The 17509-nt window shown below is 41.1% G+C and overlaps 1 protein-coding gene across 9 annotated transcripts in view; it reads left to right on the forward strand.

The window, feature by feature from the left end:
- Positions 1-17509, forward strand: part of ehbp1 (EH domain binding protein 1) — a 155561-nt gene that overhangs the window by 89638 nt on the left and 48414 nt on the right. For 7 of the 9 annotated variants that reach the window (XM_067610717.1, XM_067610718.1, XM_067610722.1 and 4 more), the window contains 2 exons: positions 12752-12902; positions 15496-15552. In XM_067610717.1, the coding sequence (XP_067466818.1) occupies positions 12752-12902; positions 15496-15552 (208 nt within the window). Of the gene's footprint in view, positions 1-12751; positions 12903-15495; positions 15769-17509 lie in introns of all 9 variants that reach the window. The other 2 variants (XM_067610727.1, XM_067610719.1) reach the window with 2 other exon arrangements.

The raw sequence follows: 17509 nt of genomic DNA on the forward strand, positions 1-17509 counted from the left end.
AGGACTACTGAATGCCACAAGCTGAATGTGTCAGTAAGAAAAAACGAAATGTGGATGGACTTCCTCACTCCCTTTTTGCTCTATAAACATCTCGCTCTCTCTCTCTCCTCTCTCTCACACACACACACACTCTCTCTCTCTCTCTTTGAGTCTCCCTCTTTGGTCATCTTGACTTTGCACAATTTTTATGACATCCCGACCAAATTTGCTGCCCCCGTCAATTTCCCTGAACACTGAGTAAATGTTGTACACAAACACCTGTCAGCAAAAGTACATTCTTGGTAAAAGGGGGGTGAGAGTCGCTGTACCGAAGCAAACTAGACTAGAGAAGACGCGAGTGAAATTGCCAGCTCTGAACCTAGTACGCTCCACTGAACATAATACACTGGGAGGGGAGGGGGGCACTGATGGACCAGGAGTTACCCTGGGAAAGCACTGTGGTCAAATCCTCAGTGACGTTTCCAAATGTTTCAGGGAAAGGAAAGGAAAGGAAAGGGAAGGGGTGGTAAGAAAAAAAATATGGTCTTGTGAGAATTGTGACAACAAGGGATTTGAGGGTAAAATGAAATAAATACCTTTTGGTAATGAAATATCTAAAAGGCAGCAGCCACATGCCCCTGCATTTGCTGCCTGAATCCTTAAAGAGAAATTTGCCCTTGAATTAGATGGTTTTTAGTGTGTGTGTGTGTGTGTGTGTGTGTGCACATGCTTATGTATTAAAGTGTGTTGTCAGTGTTTGTCTGTGTGTAGGCCACAGGAATAACCATTTCAGCATAATCTGAGGAAATAAATGAGGACCTTCCAAGGACTGGTGGCGTTAAAAGTCTTCAGAGGAAGAAAGCAAATTAAAAGAGTTTTTCAAAGCTGTTGCTGCGCCGATATATTTCCTAAGCAACGAAAAAAAAGGTCCTCTACTGTCCCTTGTTGTGCGGCAAGATGGCTGACTTCACTTGGATTAGCTCCTTAAAGTAGCCAGACCCACCCCTCCGCTCTCTTTCTATCTTTCTGTCTCCCTCCCCTCCTCATTTCCTTACTCATTTCCAAGGACAATTGGTTAATAACCCCCTCACACACACACGCACGCACCGCTTCCATGCATAAGGGAAGGAGGGAAAAGAGGAGGAGTGAGAGGGAGATATTGAATTGTTTACACTTTTTTTAATAGAAAACATTGATCAAAGGAATACGACTGGCCTTGAGGCCAATGTGCTGATAATTGTTAGTGATTCAGATTAGATTACTTGATGTCTTGTTTTGATTAGCGTGAGTGTGTGTGTGTGTGTGTGTGTGTGTGTCCATGTTATCAGCTGGAGAGGCCCAAGCCTTTCCCATTTAACTCTCCATCCGTCTAAGTAGGTGCTTTGCTGTTTAGCATGCATAAGGTATAATTTAATTAAATTAAAGCGGGCTTCATTCTTCCAGGGAAGTGGCTAATGTGGGGGCAACAGAATGATTTGGGCAGAGGGAGAGGAGGGGGACACATTAGCTGTTTAAGGGGTGTAGCGTTCAAAGCACAAATCAGTTAGTCCGAGTTTTTTTTTTTAATAAACTAAAATCATGTCTTGCTCAAGGCTGCGCAAGTCAGGGCTTTGTACAACAGCACAACTCTATGTAGCGCTGAAATGATTGATTTGTTGAAAAAAATTGTGACAAGCTACATTTGGACTGTATGAATCATTTTAGGGGTCGGGTACGGCAGGTTCCTGGAAGCAACAAATCCAAACTTTATATTAGATGCTAAACTTTTATTCCAAAAATCTACTGAGTAGCAGCTGGTGAGACTCGTCAACAGAGGCTCAACCTTCTCCAAGAGATTTCTTTTCATCCTTTAAAATTCAGAAATAAAGTCCCACTGCAACTCACATCACAGATTAAAGCTTTAATTCAATTAAAATCAGGCCAAGAAGGATTTTTTAAAGTACTGTCATCAACTGAATAATAAACTCTAACGTCATACATACAGTATGTGCTTACTTACTTATTTATTCTCATCAGTAAAACCTTTCTACCTTGCATATATCTCCCAATATGAAATCTCTTTTTTCATATTATGGAAATAGTGAAGTATAGGAAATAATGCACTTCATAGTTGCATTTCAGCTTTAAAAAAAAAAAAAAAAAGATCAAAGGGAGGTGCAACAGATTAAACTGAAGTTTTCTCTTTACATCAACAAGACTTTGTGGTTTTAGTCTGTTCTTTAGTATTAGTTTGGTGTCATTGGTGAAGTTAGAACTGAGGGCTTTTTTACTGTTGCAATAATAAAAACACATTTTAAACAAGCATCAGCTAAATGCGACACATATAAAAAAAACATACAAATCAACACAAGGATATATTAGTTGCACCACATTGTATTGACAACAGTTCTGTGTAAGTATTCCTTAAGAATTTAAACCCATAGCATGCGTTCTCAAGTGTAAATGCATAAATACCTGCATATCCACAGCTACAGTGACTGTTGTTACTGAACAATGTGTTGGATACTTGTTTGGACTGTGTGTGTGTGTGTGTGTGTGTGTGTGTAAGTGTGTGTGTGTGTAAGTGTAACCCTGTTCTCTTGACCTATGCTCTCCCTCCTGCCATCCCTAATTGTAGCCCACAGTGACTGGTTCTTTCATCTAAGGTCACAGGTTCAGTTTTCTCTCTTTCTCTCCCTCCCTCGTCTTCTCAGTCACTTTCTCTCTCTCTCTCACACACACACACACACACAATCTCTCCCTCTTTTTGTGTCCATTTGTTTTTCTCCTGTTTAGCCACATTCTCTCTTTTTCATTCTTTCTTTCTGCTCGTCCTTTGTATTTCTCTGTTTCTCTGTCGCATCTCGTCTTTCTCTTTCAGTTCTCTCCATCTTATCTTGCCGTCTGTCCTACTCTCTGTAGTCTTTGATGGATAATCGGTACTACTAATTGTCTTGAGCCCTCCACCTCCTCCTCCTCCTCCTCCTGATAGGTGGCCTTCACAATTTATCATTAGTCACAGTGTAGATGTCTTGTTATGTTGTAATGTCCCAACCAACAGCCAGATGGGTAATTAATGAGCTTTTCTAACAAATATCTAGGGCAAGGATGTTATTATTATTGCAGCAATAGGATTTTTTTTTTTTTTTTTTTAGTCTCTCTCTTGGTCTTTTAGTTTTTCTTACTGTTATTATTTTAATCGAGAAGTGTGTGTCTGTCTGTGTCTATTCGCTTCAGGTCTTCTCATCCATTAGCAGATGAGAATAGTAATTTCACACCGGCCTGGCCAGGCTAATTATCAGGATCCACACTAGGTTTGGGAGAAGTCTGTGTGTGTTTGTGTGAATCTGTGTGTATTTCTTTGCAAAACTGTAAAGCAAAAATACGTGTGTGCTGTGTGTTCAAGTATGCAGCACCTGTGCACTTTAGCATTCTTTTGAACATTTGTGTGTGTGTGTGTGTGTGTGTGTGCGCGTGCGTGCTTGTGGTATGCGTTAAAAAGTGCACGCAAATGCCTTGGTGTTTTCCAGGTAAGAGAGTTCCCCTGCTCACTGACTCGTTGTGATTCCTATAATTGGGTCCTGTTTGATTTTTGCCGACCAGCACCCCGACCTCCTCCTCCTCCTCCCCTCTTCTCTCTCTCTCTTCCATCGCTCCCTCTCCTCCTCCTCCTCCTCCTCCTCCTCCTCCTCCTCCTCCTCCTCCTCCTCCTCCTCCTCCTCAGGAGTGGAGGGGACTCCTGGGTCTTTGCTGTTGTGACCCGCGGGTGTTGTCATCTACTCCCATCTGCTGTCCTCTGATCCTGACTTGACTGCATTCATGTCCTCATTTTCTCCTCTGTACATTCTTTCTTTCTTTCTTTTATTTGTGTCACTGATGGTAGAAACAAGGCCGTCTGGCTGAGCCTTGGCACTCATAAACTTTCCAAAACTGAGAAACATGTTGCGTCTGAATAATCAATATCCTCCAAGTGATACTGAAGAAAAGAGTTTATCAAAGGGACACAATAACAGCTACTTCTTACCTGGCTGCTGGCCCTAATTTCCAAACAGTGACAGCTGGAAAGATGAATGTTGCCTGGCATATTCAGGCAGCCAACAGCTCATAACAAAGAAATATGAGTTATTATAGCAAAATTTGAGTTTCATAATCCAAAATCTCACATTATTGGCTCAAATTGCAGCATTACTTATGATAAATGTATCCAATCTAACATAATCCTGTAATCATTTGATAATATTACAAGTCCAGCATACAAATATCCTAATTTAGGCCCCTGTGGTTTAAAACATCTCTTGAGTTCAACCATTGAAAAGGCTACCAGTGAACGGCTGTCTTTGCAGCAAATATAGAAAAAGAAATCTATTTTGAAAATGCAAATATGGCCTTGTTCACTCTCCTTTTTTTTTTGTCCACATTTTGTCCTTTACTCCCCCCTCCCCCTCCTCCTCCTCCTCCTCCTCCTGTCCTCTCTCCTTTTCAACTTTCTCCCAGCAGTAATAGTTTTTCTCCAGGTCTCATTTTAATGTGGCTGGCGTCCCTTTCTTCTCCTAGCTCTCCCTTTTCTCTTCTCTCTTCTTCCTCCTCTTCCTACAACCCCCCCCCCCCCCCCTCCCTCCTTTCTCTTGCTCTCTCTCTCTCTTCTTTTTGAAGAATCTGCACCTAATGAAACTAAATAGTTTGGTGGGGAGTTTCTTTGTACTGTGTGTGTTGGAGTGTGTGGGTATGTGTCGTGGCTGAATTGGCTGGAGTGGAGATCAAAGGCAGTCTCCAAATTGAGTGTGTGTGTGTGTGTGTGTGCATGTGTGTGTGTGTTAACGAGCAAGTGAAAGACCGCTCTCTCAATTGCATCACAAGAGCTGATCAAGCCATCAGAGAGGAAAGCTGTAATACACACACACACACACACTTACAAACCTCCACTGAACACATATACCTCCCTTTCTATCTCTCTTTGTCAAGTCATCACATGCCTCATGCTCATGTTTGACCAAATAATTTCCACTGTACAAGACTGGAAGTGTCAGATATTTTTTTTTATGTCCACCTTGTAGCACCAGTCTCCCTCTCTCTTTGTCTTAAAGCCACTCTGTATGAATAAAATATGAAGGATAAAGTCCTCAGACGAGAGAATATTTAATGTTCATATGAAATTACAGTAATCCCACCACTTTACTAAGTGTCTAAAGAATTTGTTTTAGCTTGAGTGGAAAGTTTAATTACTTTGGACATGTGTGTGCCTTTTGTGTGATTTAAATGTGTTCACAAGTATATGCACGTGTGTGTACATACATTTAATATTCATGATATTTTAGTGTCTTTATGCGGTTCAGGTTTTGGTACTTGTGACTTTACATATCTCTGATTTTCCTGCTGACCAAATTGTCCCAGAGACTCCACTCAGGAATATGTATTTGCACTTCCACTGCATCTGAAGAACCATTAACTTTTAGGCAAATTAGACAAATAACAGATTAAAGACACCATTTGTTGTAGTTTTTTTTTTTTTTTTTTGCTTTAATACATAACCTATTGATACAATAATCTAAGAGAGTTTCTCTTGCTCATTCATTCCCTATTTCTTTTATAAACTGCTCAAGAAATCAGCTTCAAAACTGTCATTTAGATAGAAAATGTTTTTTCAGTCCCGAATCCTGTTGATACTTGCAACTATGAGGACTTCCATGCAGCCTGAATGGATGCTATTCAGACATTGTGGCTGCCTGTTAGTGTTGCAAACTCCACCCTGACAGTTCCCGGCCCATTAGAAAATACTTGCTTTAGGGCTGAAACTTTGGCTCAGCAACCAAAACCGGTGCTAGGTTCCCGCGGTTGAAATGCAGGGACAGTTCCTGAATTCCTAAAAAAAAAAAAAGAAAGGTTGTGCAGTCGAAAAGGGCCATAAGTGAGGAAGTGAATTTTATTGTCATAAAAGGTGAAATTATACAGTGCAAATACTAATAATAGAAATTCACAGTGACATATGTTGGTATGCATTTTAGCAAAAATGTGTCGTCTTTTTAAATTCAGCAGCTGCTTCTTTCAAAACAGACAAATTGATGTGAGAAACATTCTCTGGATGACTCTGATATAATTGCCCATATCGCACCAAGGTATCGACGATATCAGAGCTTTTTCAAAGGGGGGGGGGGGCCTTATTTTGTGATGATGCCCTTCAAACACACAGACTGCCCCTTTTTGCTTGTAAAGTATGTTGTGCAGTGACAAGTGACTTGTGTTTTTCTGCTGCCCACTGTCACAAAGTTCAGCTCATGTTTCTCCCCCCCCCCATCTCTCTCTCTCTCTTTCTCTCTCACTTTCTTCGTCTCTGTGTCTCTCTCTCTCTTACCAGTAATTATCCTGTCAATTTAAAGGGCAAAACCTTCCCATCTTACTCGTCTGTCAGAGTGACAGGCTCCTCTGACGTTTGTGTGTGTGTGTGTGTGAGGGTGTTGAGTAGTCTCCGTGCTCCACTCTTCCTGTTCTACCTGTCCTACTGTAAAAGTGTCCTTTGTTAAGCATACACAAACACTTACACACACACACACACAGAGTGGAAGACAGCTCAACATTCAAATCTGAAGCCACAGTTAAACAGAACTTAAAAAGTCAAACACAAATTTATTTACCCAGAAAATGTTTCCCATGCACACGTTGTTTTATTCTATACAAATGCAAACAGTTTTATAGCATGGAACAATACCACAAACTACAGTTATAGCCTTAGCAAGTCTGAAACACCTGTCCCTACATGGCCCTTTATACAAATACACACAGTTCAATAGGAAAACACATACAGGATAGAAGAGACATTCAAGACAAAAGACAAAGAATGGCACAATAAAAATACCGTAAAGCAACTTAATGAAAATCACCTGATCATTTCTGACTATATGACATAAATATATCCCTTTTTTTAATGTTTCAATTTGAGTTTGAAATGGTATCAGTCATTAACACATACACACCACAAACATACAGAGGCACACACACACACACAGTCATAAAAATGTACACATATCATGTATGACCTAAAGCTTAGTTTTACAACCGCAAACCGCACCAACATGACAGCTCTGCTCAAAACACACACACACTAATATTTAAACCCTCACACTTACACACCACTCCTGGACCATTCAGTTTGTGCACACACACACACACACACACACACACACACATACTTACATGTATACACAGGTACACAGCCTGCGCTTCCACACCACTTCCACTCTAACATCTCAGATTTATATTTATGAACATATAACACACACACACACACACACACACACAGACACACAGACCCCTATCATGGGCACGCACCCGTCGAATCATAATTAGGCCGTGTCCTGGTTCTTTGATAGCCATGTACAGTGGCTCTTCTTTAATTCTTTATCAAATGCATTGATCGCTGTGGGCCTCGCACGCCCATTGATCCGCGCACTCCGTCTGGAGCCAGCCGATAAGCTCTCTCTCTCCCTCTCTCTCTCTCTCTCTCCCCCTTTCTCACTCTCTCTTTCTCTCTTTTTACCAAAATTTGAGCAATAGGGGGTTTTGAAAGTAATAGATTTCTACATTTGGTACATGTAATATTTTTTTTTACATATTCTTATATTATTGTTAAAATTGATTGCGATGAAATTACAGTATGCAGATAAGACTGTAACTGAGCCAACTGGAATCCTCTGTTGTGTTTTTCAAGACGAAGACCACATTTCCCATAAACCCCATTGCTCTCTGCCACAAAGAAGATGTTGCTGTTTGTGCATCCCCCCCGTCTTACATCATCCCTCCCTCCAAACGTGACCTTATGGCAAATAGTAAAACTGTAGTACAGAGACCAGCAGAGGCTATTTATTATTTCTAATTATTACTGTAACGACATTCTTGATGATCAGATTTTACATGTTTTGATTCGAATCAACTGTTGGCTTATTTGAAATATAAACAGTAGGAATTATGAGGACCAAGAGCTGAGAATTTCTAATTCACTGCTTTGACTCTCACTGGTGGTACCCGCCTTTACATCTGGATAATCTGATAATCAGTACAGTGTCATGGAAATGTGGTCAGCTGCAAAAGCCAAGTTTGCCCCTTTTTAATTGGTCTAAAGATGTCTTCTAAATATAGTGATAATTAGCCTCTTTGCCAACTGTTGTAGAAACCAGGAAGCTAGTTCGGGATCTTTAGTTCTTTATTCTCTCTCATATATCAATGTATTTCCCCAGCAAAGATCTTCTTATGGTAGACATGGTAGTTATATGTTATTGTATTATATTATTTAGTATATTAACATAAAGTAACTACTGTAGGTGTTTCCTGTGTATTGGTTTTTGCGGTAGGATAGCTTTGAATGAAGTACCAGCAGTTTAACCACTGACTGAGCTCTACCTGCATCTGCATCATGTGCCATCATGCATCTGGATCATCATTCTGGCATTTGAATCCGTGTTTTACGAGTGTGTGATTACATAGCAATGTGACTGGTTTTGTGTGTGTGTGTGTGCTCTGTAGCTCTTTAGCATCTGTGTGTGTGTGCCTGGACAAGATAGAGACCTAAAGCACCTCTTGACTGTGAATTAGCCTGTCATGACAAATGTCTGGAACTGCATGACTGGCTGCCAGACTGGCTGGCTATCTGGGAGGTTGGCAAACCCTTTTAGATAGTGATTGTGTGTGCATCCCTGTGTGTATGTGTGTGTGTGTGTGTGTGGCATCACTCTGTGCCCACGCCAGGTCTCTGTACATGGCCAGTGGTGCGTGCCCTCCCTCCCTCTTTCTCCTTGCCCAGAAAAGAGCAACCAAGGCGACAACCTGCTCCCTCTGATCAAAAAGAGCTTCCAGAGCGGAGAGGGGTCCTCACCCCGACGCCAAGCCCACAGAGGAGCCCTCTGTCTCAGTCTCGCACTCAACCGTTTAGCCTCTCTTCCCCTGGAGGTTCCCAGCAGTCAATGGAAGACACAGTACACGATTGTTCTTGCTGTCGCCATTTAAAAAAAGAAAAGTCTCTTCTCCTCCTGAGCTTCCATTCTTAAAGCAGTGCTACCCACTGACCACCAGCTGACACGCTCTCTCTCCTCCTTTTTTCTACTTCTTTTTTCATCCTGGCTTTGATCGTGTAACGACGAGGCTAATTTGGTTTGTGTGTTCCGCTCTTTCCCAAAGTTGTGTCCCCATGGCTTTTACATCCACTAGTTGTTAGTCCTGCATTGCCAAATAAAAGGGTTGTGTGTTTTTATTTTTTCTGTTACGTATGATCTCCGTCACGACTTCCCAAGTTGGAAATAGCGAGCGTGATCATCACTTTGTTTTGGCGTAATGTCCACTGGGTGGCATTGCATCACCACTTGGTTAACAAGTCTCTTCTAGGAATGAAAAAAGTTCTGGCATATCGTGTTTCAACAGAACAATGAGTAGTAATTGGGATGTCAGTGTTGGTAATAGTTGGGTGACAGTCATCCAATCTCAAAAGGTTTGACAAAGACTTGGAAATTTAAAGCACCCAAAAAGATGTTTGGAAATAACGCTCCCTCGCCAACATCTGCATTATTTAGAACTTTAAATGACCTTAATATAATACTAGTGGTTAATTTGCATAAGAGAGAAAAATGTGTAAGATAACCTTGCTCTCTTTTCAGCTTATGTTTTAAAGTCTGTTTTTCTTCTTGCAAGTTGTATTTGTGGTCGCTTCTTTTCTGTCTCTGCTACATTATTTTTTCTTAGCTGACTGAGCTTCATGTGCATTTGCAATGTATAAGAAACTCGTCTTGTACACTTGCTCTCCTCTCTCCTGTCCTTCCAAACATATCCTCATATTTTCTAATCAGTAGCTCTATAGCTGACTGAGCTAGGCGCTAGTCAGATGCATTTTTCTGTAGCGTTAATCCTAGCCTCTGGATAGGCAAAGTCAATTTCCCCATTTCCTGTCCCCAAAATGGCCGACAACAATAATGCAGTGGGATGTTTTGGAGTACATGGGGGCCCAAGCTGTATGCATATATACACAGACACACACATACAGGCACACTTAAACTGGTAGTTGTATCCATATCTGTAAAGGCCAGATTGGATATCAGAACCAGTCCATAGCCAGAAGGCCATCTGTGACATTACTGTTTATCATATTACATTTATAAAAGCAGGGAGACGCCTGCATAGAAATCATAGTAAGAGAGAAGGAAGTGAGAATGATAATAAAGAAATATTGAAAGAAAACAACACCGTAAATACAAAGTAGGATAGATGGATGACATATTCCTGCAATACAACAATACTATTCCACGCATTTGTCTCAGATCAGTCGCTCTTTCTGGTCAGCCATTAAAATCTAAGCTAAAAATGCAAGAAATTAAATTGAATAGACAGGTTGACCCCAGAGGCCTCAGCACATGCATTTATTTGAAGTGGATCTCTGTGTTAACCCATTTCAGTCAGTATCTCAGTTGACTTTGCAGTCAACTCATAAAATCCTCACACCTGCTCACTAGGGATCATTCCTACAAAGTTCTCAAATAGTGTATTTTAGGCCATCTGTCCTAGCATACTCTCTGTTGTGACTCCTCCTGTTTTAAGTCTTTATTTTAACCTATTTCTACGCATCCATTTTTAATAAGTAATTTTTCTAGTAGTGTATGTCTTGTGGTGTTCCACAGGGGTCAATCTGAGGTCCTCTATTGTTTTTTGTTTACATCATGTTCTCTGATCACATAAAAGTAAACACAAATTGAATTTCCACTGTTACACTGAGCATGCTTATTAGATATAAAGTGTTGGATGTCACAGGACTTCCTAGAGCTTAATTAATCCAAATCCATGATCAAGTTATTTGGCCTTCAAAGTTCTGTCATCAACCTAAAATTAATACTTTAAGTTCTCTGTCGATCTTAGTTTTGATGCTCGACCTTCCCTTTGTCATGTGTCATGTTTGGAAAATCTTTTTTACAATCGACCAACATAACCATGATAGTTGTTTTAGGATATCTTGTCTTTTTTTACTTGTGTATTTTGTTTATTCTTGTAAAGCACTTTGTAACTTGGTTTTTGAAGGCACATGGCAAAGTTTCCAGATTTCAGGCTCTCATTTTCTTTCAAATTAGAAATCATGATTCCCTGCTTTGATGCCTGTAACAGGGCTGAATGAGAGCTGAGAAAGAAGTATCATAATGCTCGACACTTGATACTTTACTTTTTTTAGTATCAACAATAATTTCTTCTCTGGTTTTCCACCTCACTCTTTGTCACTCTCTCTACTTCACTCTGCCATGGTCTCTCTCTCTCTCAGTCTCTCTCTAAGGTGTGTTCCCATCTCCCTGTGGGCATCCCCTTGGGCTCCCTCACTCACACACGCACATATACACAGAGTGCATTAGGGTTGCTGTCATTTACAATACAGCCCCATTGTCCCATCCTAACAATGGCTACAAACAAACAATTGACATGGAAATGGAGAGATGTAGCTCATTAGCGGGCGCTGCTTGTTTTGTTAATGGATAAATGGGTGGCTTCAATAGGCCAGCCCTAAAACCCCTGCCTCAATATGGAGAAGCCTGATTAACAGGAAACCACAGGGAGGGAGAACAGTGACAGAGAAATGCTGCTCCGCTCTCCCTTGGGTCGTATGTGGTTGTGTATGTTTGGAAGGGGAGGGGTGCAAGGTGGAGTTTTCAGAGTGTGTAGGTGTTGTGTGTGTGTGTTTGTGCTTAAGTTGGGTCATGTAAGACGAGTTTGTGTGTGTGTGTGTGTTAGTGCGCAGTGATGTTTGTGTTAGTTTGTGTGCCTCGTAACCTCTTAAATCATGCAGGCAGGATTCAAAACAGTATTTTTTCCACCATAGTCTCACCCAGAATTATTGACTTGTCTAGTGCATTACTCTTCGGCTGCCGCAACTTGTTTAAAAAATGGATAAAATAAATAAAATAAAATCAGTATGCTTCCTCATAACTTTCCCCCCATCTGCTTTTCAGAGTAGCTTTGAATTAATGATATGTTTCTTGCTGTTCCTTTTTTATCTGTTTTGTGTCCCTTATTTTCTGAAAATCACTTTGTATCAGTCTTATCAAGAGTACATTTTAAATTACCTGTCTTGGACATTTGTGTATCTCTGCTTGGTTACCATATGTTGCTTGCCGTGCATTGAATGTGTGCTCAGTGGGGTCGTCATCAGTTAAGTGTTTGTCAATTGACATCATCAAGGTTTTCCTGTTTGCTCTGTGAGTGTGTGTATGTGTGTGGTGGCCTGTGCTATCAGTAGGATCAGATTGGATCGGCCTGAAAATGGCATTTCTGCCATTACTCTGATGGTGATGGCTCAATACTCTGTCTGTCTAGTACCAAGATGATGTGTGTGTGTGTGTGTGTGTGTGTGTGTGTGTGTGTGTGTGTGTGTGTGTGTGTGTGTGTGTGTGTGTGTGTGTGTGTGTGTGTGTGTATACAGTCCTAACTCCATAATGCAGTAAGGTGTGTGTATCCATTTTGATAACAAAACTTTAATTTTGATTATGTTGTAGTTTGTTTGTCTGTGAAGGTTGTATGTTGTAAATTAGTGAGTATAGTGTCTGTGTACAGTGTTCATTCTTAAAATAGTCATAATGTAACATTATGAAATTGTATAATCATTAACTGGTATGTAATACAAACGTGTTTGTGGCCACTAATTATGTTTTTTCTCTGGATCTCAGTGAGTGTTATGATCCTGTATGCATCGGAAAACATCCATAACATTTACCTGCACCTGAGCAAGAATGACTTGAATTATTTTGTTCATGTTTTTGTGCATATTTATGCCTGTGTGCAGGAGCGGGATGCAGAGCGGCGGAGACAGCTGAGAGAGCGAGCCAGGCAGTTGATAGCTGAGGCTCGATCCGGAGTCAAGATGTCTGACATGAGCCTGCTGGACCCATCCAGCACTGAGAGAGTCAAGGGCAGCAAGGCTAGCCCTGCTGGAGGTCAGCACACACCTCAACACACACACACACATTCACACACACACACACAAGTCAGCAAACATAAACACATTCACGTAATGGGCACACAGCATTCTCATTTAGACTTTATTTATCCCCATGAACATACTTTCAGAGTTTGATTAAAATGCCATAAAAAAAAAATAACACACACACTTTCTAACACTCACACAACTCACTAATACTCATTAACTATAATACAAAAGAAAAGTCACACTAGCATGCTTTTGACATACACTCACTTCCTTCATCCACACACGCTACGACTCACACATTTCCATTATGCTCTCTAAAGGGGTTCTGCCTAATCCTCAGAGAAAAACAAAATGTCATTTGACAACGGCCGCGGGTCTAAAAAGCACCACCCTCATATTCAGAGCAGCAATTTACCCTGTGACTCCTCCCTCGTCTCATTCGCCCAGTAATTGTTAATCAACACAACACATTGTGCGGCCAAATTATGCTCAAAATACCAAACACTTCTAATAACGGCTTGCAGGGGTAGAAAATTCCGCCATGCACATTTCCCACTGCTTTCCATTTCCTTGAAATTGGGGTTATTATGATGATGACCATTATTAGGTCTCTCTAGTCATTTGTTTCCGATATACCTCAACATTACACCCCTCTTTCGGTTGTACTGTTCAGGTAGATTGAGTGCAGTGTATGGAAATGAAAGGTGTGAGTGTAGACAGATGAGGACGGAGAGCGTGCAGAAGGCAGGGAAATGAAAAGTGTAACTGTGATCAAGAAGAAGGAGAGAAGAAGCCTCTTGATATTCTAAAAGTAGGGATCAAGGAAGGATGACTTCCTGTGGGTCCCACAGATGAGGAAGAGAGGGAGAGATTAGCAAACATTGAGACATGGCCTCTTATAGGTTGTGAATGGACAGAGAGGGGTTCAAGGTATAAGTGACAAAATTACAAATAGAAAGTCAGAAGGAACATGATAGCCTGAGAGTGATGTTGGGTTCCTTTTTAAGTTGAGAGAAGAGATAAACGAACGAAACGAAAACTAACAAACCCTAACCAACAAGGAGGAGTGAGAACAGCAACTGAAGAAAGACAGCGAGGCAGAGGGAGGGTTAGCACTTGATTTATTTGCTCTTTCAGCTTTTCTGAATTGGACTAATTGTTGATCTCATTAAAAATGGAGTTGGAGGAAAGAACGGAACAAGGGTGGCGGAGGAGGAGGAGGTGAGGAGAAGAGAGAAATGCTGTGGGCTGTGATACACAAGGCCTGCCGAGCAGAACGGCTAATCCTAGCCCCCACTCTCTCTCTCTCTCTCTCTCTCTCTCTCTCTCTCTCTCTCTCTCTCTCTCTCTCTCTCTCTCTCTCTCTCTCTCTCTCTCTCTCTCTCTCTCTCTCTCTCTCTCTCTCTCTCTCTCTCTCTCTCTCTCTCTCTCTCTCTCTCTCTCTCTCTCTGTCTTTCTCTCTCTCTCCCCTCAACACCATTCACGGTCCTTTAATGCAGCCCGGGCTGCCCCCTCCAAGTGTCTGCCCGCAAAGAAACTTTCCAAACTCCATCACCATGGCCTCCCATTAATTAGGCCCCAGCCAGCCACGCAGGAACAGCGCTTGCTAGCACGCTCCGCATCGCAGCTAGCAAATTAAAAAAAAAAAAGAAAAAAAAAGGAAATGTTGTTATTTTGATTCTCTTGCCTTCTCTCTTTGTTCTCGGTCTCTCTCCCCACCAAGAAGTAAATAGCAGAGGAGGGAGGGAGCTTGCGATGTCAGACGCTGTTTACTGATTGTTTTGTTTTAATCCATGGTGGGTTATCCATGCAGCTAGAGCAGCTCAGGTCTCCATTTGAGTTTCTTCAACATTTCTTTTCTTTTGTTCCTAATGTGGAGACACTGTTGTTTCTATTGAGCCCCTCAGGAGACTTAATGGAATATGTGCTTTCATGTTTTTGTGGTTTTTGTTTGCCCTGCCTCTTTTATCTGGAACAAGAAAGGCAGGCTACAGATCTTTGAATGAGGGAAATTAAACAGAGGTCTTAGTTTCACTTTGTGTGTTAGATATGTGTACGCCCGTGCACATAAACAGATAGACACCAATCAGTCAAAGTCCCTCATTGTCACTCAGTAGTCTTCTGCCTTTTCATAGCATAAACTCAGTTAGATACAAGATTGGTTAGTAGGATTGTTTCCATTAATGAGCTCTACACAGTACTATGCAACAATTTACCCAGTTTCCAATAGTGCACCAAATATTAGGGCGACGATCTATTTGATGATAGTCAACATGCCATCAAGTTAGTGTGGTGCTGAAGGAGAGATACAGATTTAAGAGATGACAACATGTTATGTCTACGTTTTGAGACGTTTAATAATGCATGTCACTTAACATGTTCTCTTAGCACAGACTAATGTTAACACAAACTAACGTTTTTTTTTTCTCTGCACTCCTCTCATTTTCTTCCTTATATTCCTCTAACACCTATACTTTTTCTTTTATAAACTTCACTCACTTCCTCCCTTCACACTTTAACTCTTCACTTTCCTCCCTTGCCTCCCTGACTCACTCCCTTCATTCATACTTCCTTTCCTCTGTCCCACTCAATACCTGCAGATGTTTTGGACGGAGTGAGAGGTCATCATGAGGGTGACGGTGTTGATGGTGAAAGGGGTGAGGATGAGGAAGAGGGGAGGGCTGAGGAGGAGCAGTTCCATTTTGGTGGTGGTGGTGGTGGTGATGGTGATGATGATGATACTGTTGCTGCTACCACGTCTGCGTCTGCCCTGGTTACTAACCCACTGCCACTGGAGGCCCCTCTTCCAGCTACTTCCAGCACCCAGGGGCCCCTGGAGCTTACTAACCCCAGCTCTGAGCTATCCTCTTTGGGTAAAATCACTGGCTGAGGCTGTGTGGTGCTGCATGGTTCACTGTCTTCTTTGCCTTTTTTTTAACATTTACCTGCCTGCACTTTCTTTACCTTATTTCCTACATTCTCAGTGGTCAGTTTTCAATTGTACATTCACATACTGTATACCCCAATCATTTACAATTTCTCCAAGTCTCTCTCTCAGTCTCTCACTCATTACTCACTCACTTGTTCAAACTGTATACCTGAATGTGAATGCCGTAAATCACTCACATACTCACTCATGCTCTCTCTTAATGACATATTAGACAAAATATCTGATGGGTAGTTTTTTTAAAGTTTAAAGTTGAATGCAGTGGACAGAGGTCCGATGAAGAACTAAATGGAATCTAGAAGATTTGTTGTAATAATGAAATATCAGGTCTAAACAACACTAGAGTGATTCTTTTTTCTCTTGGGTCTTTGTGATACTACACCTTATCTCCTCCACACAGTAAGCACAGCCTTTCAATGCAGGGCAGTGTAAGCCTTTAGTAGAGACCAGTCATTTAGTTTAAACTGCCCTCATCAAAATTTGAACAGGCAGTCGGATCTAAGCTTTACTCAATCACTTATTCACTTTCTTACTCACTTCCACTCTGCCGTCTTCAGTCGTTCAGTCACTCACTTAAGTGCATGCCGTCAACCTTTCAGTGCATCATCATCAATTATCCTCTATTCACTTTCCCCTCTGACTTCTGCATCCCATTGGCTTCGCAAGCTTCGTACCTATCGGTGTTTCACTCTGGAGGAACTAACTTACAATATACATTAGTTTAGTGCCGCCATATTGTTGGTGGTGGGGTTTTTTTTCTCCCCCCTTTCATTAGAAACTTCTTTAAGTAGTAATTAATAAAGTCTGAAAAGTGCTCCCCAGACAAAAATAAAATCATATCTTCAGGAAAGCATTTGCCAGAATCTTCAGAGGTAAACTAATTACTTTGTTTTGTTTTTAATTTATTTTATTTGCTCCCTCAATTCCCTGCCGATGTGAGATAGGTGAGAGTACAGTGAGGGACCAGAAGAAACAAACATGAAAACAGACAAATGCTTCCTCGAGCTTTGAAGTGCAGTATCTCTGCTCTATTTGTTTTTTTTTTTTCTCACTGTTGGTGTGTTTTCTTTTTTGTTCTTTAATGGAGGCAATTTTATGTAGTCCTGAAAGATGGTGATTGTAACACTAAAGTAGCTGATACCACACTTCATTCTGTAAATGTTTTCCCTCCTAAATTTTCAGTTTTTGTCGTACGTTTCCTGTTAGGTCATTCCCCTCATCTCCTCCGCTGTGTATATGCTGCATTTGTATTTTGTTTTATATCATATATGTATACGAGTCTAAGTGTGTTTCTTTGTATGTCATTGGGTGTGTGTTTGTGACAAAGTTCAAGAGAGTGTGTCTTATGTTTGGCGTCTGTATGCATGCATCATGTAATTTTGTGTGTGTCTGTGTTTGTTTGTCTTTACCTGTGTCCCAATTCAGATGCTGCGTCCTTTGAAAGACGCAGTCTACAAAGGTGTTTCCTTCATAGACCGCGAAGGCCAAACTGTTGTTAAATAAGACAGTCTGGTCTACAGAGGATTTCCTATTTGCGTCACTAAGCGCCGCTCCTGTCACTTAACCTTGAAAGCTGCAGTTGACATTCGAGACGCAGCTAGTAGAAATGGATTTTAATTAAAGAATTTTAATTGTCTTTATCTATTTATTTTCTTTTACCATTTATT

This window comes from Thunnus thynnus, chromosome 14, assembly GCF_963924715.1.
Source record: "Thunnus thynnus chromosome 14, fThuThy2.1, whole genome shotgun sequence".
Classification (NCBI taxonomy): domain Eukaryota; kingdom Metazoa; phylum Chordata; class Actinopteri; order Scombriformes; family Scombridae; genus Thunnus; species Thunnus thynnus.